General features: G+C 35.7%; 2 protein-coding genes across 2 annotated transcripts in view; both read right to left on the minus strand.

Annotated features, from left to right (window-relative positions):
• Nucleotides 1–1,533: 1,533 nt before the first annotated feature.
• On the minus strand, nt 1,534–4,320 carry LOC107667483 (beta-arrestin-1-like). Its single transcript, XM_016459156.1, has 3 exons — nt 3,899–4,320; nt 3,512–3,563; nt 1,534–2,403 (listed from the first exon to the last, which is right to left on the minus strand). Exons 1-3 carry the CDS (start codon nt 4,038–4,040, stop codon nt 2,292–2,294), a joined length of 306 nt encoding a protein of 101 aa, XP_016314642.1. The 5' UTR covers nt 4,041–4,320; the 3' UTR covers nt 1,534–2,291.
• The window catches only part of LOC107667474 (beta-arrestin-1-like), a 7,419-nt gene continuing 3,436 nt past the window's right edge, over nt 4,077–8,059 (minus strand). Inside the window, exons 8-12 of the mRNA XM_016459142.1 lie at nt 7,331–7,415; nt 7,172–7,244; nt 6,943–7,080; nt 6,784–6,867; nt 4,077–4,275 (exon numbers count right to left, since the gene is read on the minus strand). Coding sequence (XP_016314628.1) covers nt 4,077–4,275; nt 6,784–6,867; nt 6,943–7,080; nt 7,172–7,244; nt 7,331–7,415 — 579 coding nt within the window. The remainder of the gene's footprint in view (nt 4,276–6,783; nt 6,868–6,942; nt 7,081–7,171; nt 7,245–7,330; nt 7,416–8,059) is intronic.

Consider the following 8,059-nt stretch of genomic DNA (forward strand, 5'->3'; position numbering starts at 1 on the left):
TTATCTTATCTGTTTGGTAACCATGGTAATTTCAGTTAGGACCACATTTAGGACAGATAGCTGAAATAAAAATTGTCACTGTCCAACAATGGTATTACATTTATTAATAAATGAAAATGAAGAACGGAGATGTTTAATGGTAGAAAAACTCTTGGAGGACCCTGAAAATGTGTTACATTTTGATGACAAAACACTTATAAGATGAACACGAGACTTATGAAGATGAACGCGAGCAGAGCAGCATGTGTGCAGCGAGCCGGATAACGAACGTACACACCCACTGCTGGAGCAGTTCTCGTTCTCGACTTTATTACTGACTTTATATATTTGAATGTGAATTTTCATCCCGGCCCGGGACAATAGACTTGATATCATTACGTGATTGCGAATGACGTCATTACGTTAGGGCAAAAAATTTTTTTGAACCGGTTCATTGAAACGAACTGTCCGAAAGAACCGGTTCGCGGAAAAGAACCACACTTCCCATCACTAGTGACTTACACACCGTGTCTACACCGGACGCGAGTGGCGCGGCGCGGCATGACAAAATACTATAGAACTCATTATAATCAGTGATCAGTGTAGACAGACATTAGCTGTTGCGGCGCGGCGCGACATGACAACTGTCGCGTCTGGTGTAGACACGGTGTTACAGTTTTTTGCAAAACGTGATTTTCAAATTGAAGTAGCTTCTATTATTTTGTTTACCTCATCAGCAGCTCGCGCAGTGTTGGTTGCTTGGTAACAGACCTGAGAGTGGATTGTCGAGCTTGATAATGCAATGTAAGATTTCCTAACTAGAGATAAGATACGATTTGGTAAAATAGGATAAGAATCCTAAATCAAGTTAAGATTTGCTTCTGTAATACGAATTTCTGAAAAATCCTAATCTAACATATCACATCTTAAATTAAGACCTAAGATAAGAAATTTTCTGTAATACGCCCCCAGGGCATACCTGTCAACATTTGGGTCCCAAAATACGGGAGACCGGGGTGGGGGGCTGGTGCTTGGGGTTTATATATTATATATTAATAATATATAAATATATTATTTATATAATAATAAATGATATTATTATATAATATATAATAATATTATTATTATATTAATTTAAACAATTATTATCAAACAATTATTTAAACTGCGTGTATATCAAACTGCGTGTTTTCTGCGCTTCTCCTCCCGTCCCATTTCTACCAGTGATCCTTTCCTTCCCGAGGTAGTCATCACTGTTGTAGGTTGCCAAGTTGAACAAATGGGTTGAAATTTGTGTGTCGATTTTGTGAGAAGGATGCGTTTCATACAAGATCTGGCAACTGGACAACCTTGGAATTTGTTGACGTGATTATTCATATAATGACGTTTGGGCCATACAAATTACAGGAGTTTTACCGTAGGCGAATGTAGCAAACATATAAAATACGCCCAGTGGGATTTTTTTATAGAAAGATTAAAAATTCGTGAAAATATTTAAACGGGATGATAGCGGGATAGAATGGTAAAATACGGGAGAATCCCGGGAAAAACAGGAGGGTTGACAGGTATGCCCCAGGGTCACATATAGGCATTGTTTATAATTAAATGATTTCATAGAAACCCACTTTTAGAAATAACTGAAGACTTTTAAGAGAAAAAAAAAATGTCATGCATGGTTGTTGCATTGTGTCATGTAGTCTTTTTATCAGTAGTGAATCCATAACTTTTATTAGGTAAGATAGCTTTTAGATTAAATGTTTTTATCGGAAAAAAAAAAAAAACTTGCACTCTGCACGACTGATTCAAAAGCTCTCAGTTGAGACATTAGACATTATAAAGATGATTCAATTTGGCAACTTTTATAATAAAAATACTGAATCCAGTTCCATTTACAGTAATTAAAACATTAATTTCCATACATTAAATATGGTTCAAACCTAAATCACGGCCCTTAAAATCTTCCTCAGTTCTAACCAAAGGAAGAATCTATAAAACAAAGCAACAACAAAGGCATGCTACCACTGACGTTTGATTTAGCTAAGATGAGAAGCCATTGCCTCAACCCTCAAATACCCGAGGCACTCAGTGGCCGGCCTATCAACTAAAACCTCACCTTCTAATCTCTTCGACGACAAGGTCACATTTTCTACACTTAAGTTTTACTGTACACCCTTGCAGGATGGAAGAGACAAATGTGAACAAAAACACAACAACTGCACCACTGTGAGTGTGTTAAAGGGTGTCCCATTTTTCCAGGTTATCTCAAAAGGGTCTCTTGTATCGTCACAACACAGGAAACTCTTATCTGCAATCTATCTGTCATTCAGTTTGGGCGAATCGGCACCCTCCTCATCTTCGTCTTTGTCATCTTTTGCCCCGGTCAGTCGTTGTCGGGCAAAGTCCTCGAAGATGATGTCATCGTCACTAGGGACAAACAATTATAGAAGCATTCATCAGTTGTTGCGTTTCCCTGAACGCATTTTTGTGTTGTGCATTACAAGCTGTTATTTTTTCTTATAGACAAGAAGTTGACAAAGTACAGACAGATAAGCAGTGAGCAATCATTATTGTTTTTGACATTTCATATATATATATTTTTTTCCCTCTTCAATTAGCTTTGGCAAAAAATTAGTGCTGGGCAAGGATTAATCGCGATTAATCGCATCCAAAATAAAAGTTTTTGTTTATATAATATATGCGTGTATACTGTGTATATTTATTATGTATGTATAAAGTGAAAATATTTACATATATTTACGTGTATATATTTATATTCATATAATTTATTTTATATAAATATATTTATTATATAAACATAACATATTTTTCTTAAATATATACATGCATGTGTGTGTATTTATATACATAATAAATATACACAGTACACACACATATATACACAAAAACTTTTATTCTGAAAGCGATTAATCGCGATTAATCGTTGCCCAGCACTAGTAAAAATCAAACAAAGAGATTTTTTTTGTAAAGAACTGGAATCACTTAGTGGCATAGAATCTGAACCAGAATCAGGACCGTTTCTTGCGATTCCTCTCCCTCAGTTAGATTAGGTTTCACTACAAATTGAATTCAGCATTATTATTCCAGTCTTCAATGTCACATGATCCTTCACAAATCATTCTAATGCCGATTCGGTGCCCAAGAAACATTTCTTATCCTTATCAATGCTCCATTGTACATTGTTACACTTGCAAAACACTTTCTGAAAGATCATGTGACACTAAACATGGGTAATGCAGCAGAAAATTCTGCTTTGCATCACATGTATAAATGACACTATACAGAATTCAATCAGAAAACAGCTATTTTAAACTGTAATAATATTTTATAAATAAATAATTTTATGATAATAAAAATCATTCCAAACTTATGACAGGTAGTGTACATGAATGACAGAATTGTTGAATAAACCAACAAACACAGAAGAATTACATGTAACTATATATAACCACAAGACTCAGAGCAGTTTAGTAGGTTAAAGTCCAATTACACCATGGAAAAGACTTTCACTTACTTTGTGTCAAATTCAATGAGGTTGGTGTCAATGGGGGCATCATTTTCTGGAGCTAAAACAAGAAGGTTGCAGAGAGAATATTGATTGGCACTCTGTATGTAATTAGGTAATTGGCATAATATATATATATATATATATATATTAGTATAGTATTTCAGTCTGGCGAGTAAACAAAAAAATATACTAGCCAATGGCGATTCAATTGCCACGGTGTCCGTTGAGGGTTGACTGTATAAAAACAGTTCGTGCTGCACTGTATTTGTTTTGTCCTATCGTATCTATCATATGTTGTTGCCTTGCTGTAACTGATATCATGTTAAAAATAAACCCTACTTTTAAACTAGTTCACCAGAGAAAAAGCAGATAAAAAGGCTATCTGTAACATACCATCTCTGTAGATCGATTCCTCCAATGGTTTGGGATGCATTAATGTAAAGGGTAGCTCAACGGCAACATCACTGGAGAGGGAAACACAAATCATGGGAGTAAGGCATCCAAGAGGCATGATAACCAAATAAGCCCTGGCCATTTAGGATACGCTGCACCCAAACCTCAATCCCACCACTCATGAGTGGCTAACAGAGTGCTGGAACCACTGGCCTATAAGCATCAGCACAAATGGTCCAGTAATTGATGGCATCTTCTCAAGTGTCTGAGTCTGTCTGTGCTTCCAGCCAAAGGCTTGGCTACTTATAGGAATCTCTAATGTGCACAGTTGGCTGGAGTCAGCTGTGTAAGACAGACTCTTCAGTATACGGTCAGTCCTAGTCAGTGAAATTCACTATGGAGCAGCTTTAATCCGGGTTCTAGGGGAGAGAGAGCGAGAGAGCGATAGATAGATAGATAGATATATTATATAAACTACATGTCATGCACACCAGAATGAATCAGAAAGCTCATTTGTGTCCACATTTGTGGCTGGTACCTGTCTCATTACATAAACAAATATGTTTAAAATTTCTAACATTACCAAACGTATAATTAGTTATATTGAATTACATTTTTTATTTCATTTATTATACATGGGAAGTCAACAACATAACACTGTTGAAACATTGAAATATTTGTGTATAATAAAACTCTTTCATTACAATGAAAACAAAGATAAACCTATAATCTTTTCTTTTAAGAAAAAACTGAATTGTTAATACATTTGTGCAGGTTTTTTGGGTCATGCATTCTAAAAATTCCCTTTTTAACCAGTTATAATGATAACTACATTTTTGTGAATGGTCCTTGCCCTTGCTAAACTCACCGCTACAAAGTCAGGGAGTTGTGAATATTCCTAGCATGTTGCTATGCAGTTGCTAGGGTTTTTGTCAAATGTATAGTCCACCATACATAAAGTTAAATTACTGAGAAAAGTGATACCACAACTCTCCTCAACAAGTTGCACAATTTTAGATTTCATGTCTATATCACAAATGCCAACACATTCTCACTTCCAACTCGTCATATTGACACTTGTTCAGTAACCATTTTAACGCACAGGATTAGCGTTAATTTTTCAATGTGCGGGGTAAACTTTTGTCGTCAATATGCAGATGCAAAGGGCATGAGAATTCTATCATGATGACATTGTATATTGGCTTATAATTGTTGGGGTATGATTTTCAATTTAAACAGCCACAGCAATTTTATTTACATTGTATTACACTATTTAGACATTTATGAGCACGCAACCCCTAAACCTAAACACTTGTCAATCTAAAATACAAGATATAACAGGCAGACACAACTACAGTCACAATTATTCCAAGTCTTCCAAGGCTAAATGATTTATGATAACAGAGGCAATCATCATCTCCATCATCCGCCATACAGCACAAAATTGCTATCAGAAAAAAACGTTACATCAGCTTTGGTTGTGAAATACCATTGGCTCTTTGTGTGTCTCGTGACTAATTGCGTCATGCTAAAGTCCGGATGTTAACGGAGCGGGATCACTTTTAGTGATTAAAACCTTATGTTTAATTTTGTTCTTCACAAAAGATTTTGTATGGCTTCAGAAGACTTAGGACCAGATGTAATAACAGCTTGCGCCAGCGCAAACCGTCTTTTAGCGTTAAAATAGTACTGTCAGGATTTACTAAAGACGCGCAGTGATGAATTAGCGCTGAAAAGGCGTGGACACAGTTATGTTTGCCTGACACCTTCTTGAATATGCATTTGTAGAAGTTTCCCCTTTCAAACGCATGGGAGGAGAGTATTAAAATATATAACACAACGTGATTTACTAGCGTTTGCGCTAGTCAAATTACTGGTATCTGCGCCATTATTTAATGCCCAAAATTATGTTTGCGCCTGACCTTATTGAATATGCATTTGTAGGAGTTTCACTTTCAGACGCAAATTTTATGGGAGGAGAGTATTCAAATGATTCACACAACGCGATATACTAACGTTTGTGATCGTCAAATTACTGCTATCTGTGCCATTATTTAACGCCCAAAAAAAGCATGTCTTAAAGCAGGCAGTAATTTGCGCTGCTCTTGATACATAGATTGCAGATTTTTGGTCAGTTTTTGCAGTAAATACTTGTACTTTTATTTGCCTGTTACGTGTTTTATACTGTTGAGAAGTAGGTAGGTTTAGGAATAGGTGCTCAAAATATCTGTGAAAGAAAAGTAAATAAAATCATTTCTGTTTTTACAAATGCATGCAAAGAATTAAATGTGTCTTGATCTAATGCATAAGGCAAACAACTGAAAGCAATGGAGCGTGTATTAAAAAGTGATGCCAAGGGGTCCTGACAAGGCATCAGTATGTGAAAAGTTGGGAGGGAGAAAGTGTTGCAAATGCGTATGTGCTATCAGGAGTAGGAGGGTTGTTTAAAGGGGTCATATGATGCGATTTCAATTTTTCCTCTCTCTTTGGTGTGTTACAAGCTCTTGGTGCATAAAGAAGATCTGTAAAGTTGCAAAGACTAAAGTCTCAAATCCAAAGAGATATTCTTTATAAAAGTTAAGTCAACCACGCCTACCTAAAACGGCTCGTTCTAACACGCCCCCACATATCTACGTCACAATGTGGGAATATTTGCATATCGCCGCCCAAATGTTTACGCAAAGAAAGAAGGCGTAACTTTTATTCTCGCTGTTGCTCACTCAAGGCATGTGTGACGCTGTTTCGTTGTGAAAGCAAAACTACTAAAAGAGGACACGACTAGAAATCAGTGGTTAAGTTGTATTTACAACACTGTTCCAGAACAGTTTATTGTAAAGTTTATTCCAGCATCACTACCACACAGAATGACCAAAATGCACACTTACCCTCCACGAGACACCACAAGCTTCACTTTCACCTTATAAGAAACAATGATGCCCAGAATTTCCTTATTGGCTCCCTCTCTTAACCTTTTGAGAAAAAATGCCATGGAAAGGTGAATTACAAGAAACACAATCCACTTTCAAATGAGAGACTGTACTTACAATGTACTTGAGGCTAAATTTGTGTCTTCATGTTTGAGTTTGCCATCCAGAGCCAAGCCGCGTTTCTCTCGGTTATTCACAAGGAAAGGCGTGAGAGTGTATACTTTACAAAATGTAGCACTGGGGGCCACAATATCACTAGAACACGACACAAAGCAGAGAGCAATTATTCAGATGTCAGCTTGTGTTCTCATACGGTAGCTGAGTGTCCAGTTTGCAGAGGACTTACTCTGATTCCTCTGTCGCTACTGGACACTTGTACTGGGCAGTGTTGAAGAGGCAGATATCAGCATATTGACGCACTACAATAATACAAATAAGTGTTATTGTTTCTTAACTATACACTAGTGTAAATACAAAGTCTATCCACTGTGAATAACTGAATAACCTGAAATCTTGATTTTTTTTACTGTCTTGTTTGTGTTGTTTGTGACATGGACGTTGACACTGATTGGTTCACCATGATAGTAAATCTGAAAGACATCAAGCACAAAGAAAGTCATGCAAACAAAAAGAGTAAATGGCAGCGTAGGAAACAAAATATCTGTACTATGTACAGTATGTGTTTGTAAAAAAAAAAAAGAAAGTATGGTCTGATATTGTAATTATATTATATCTACATTTGGCCTAAATATTTAAGATGCATGTATTTGAATACAAAATGTCCATCCATTTGAATTATACCATTTAAAAATAACTGTATATTTGTCAGTCACACATAAAAGAAACAAGCAAGACTCCTGTTATTGTACTAATAAACCAAATGTGTTGAATACACAACAAGCAGGTTTATAAATTTCTCATCAATAAATCCCATTTCTTTCAATCTAATACATTTTTTGGTTTCACAGCTAGCATGAACTCTGAACTCTGTTCATTCATACTGAAAAAAAAAATAGTTTTTACAATGGACAGATTTATGCTGATTCTAACTGATTCTGAAAATATGATTATTTCAATCAAATAAATCATTTTTTATACTTTATGAACATAGTTTTATATTTATATATATAATATATTTTAGTGCTGTCAAACGATTAATTACGATTAATTGCATCCAAAATAAAAGTTTTTGTTTACATAATATATGTGTGTGTGTGTGTGTATGTTATGTATA

The sequence above is a fragment of the Sinocyclocheilus anshuiensis genome, unplaced genomic scaffold (genome assembly GCF_001515605.1).
Source record: "Sinocyclocheilus anshuiensis isolate Anshui unplaced genomic scaffold, SAMN03320099.WGS_v1.1 scaffold1843, whole genome shotgun sequence".
In the NCBI taxonomy this organism is placed as follows: domain Eukaryota; kingdom Metazoa; phylum Chordata; class Actinopteri; order Cypriniformes; family Cyprinidae; genus Sinocyclocheilus; species Sinocyclocheilus anshuiensis.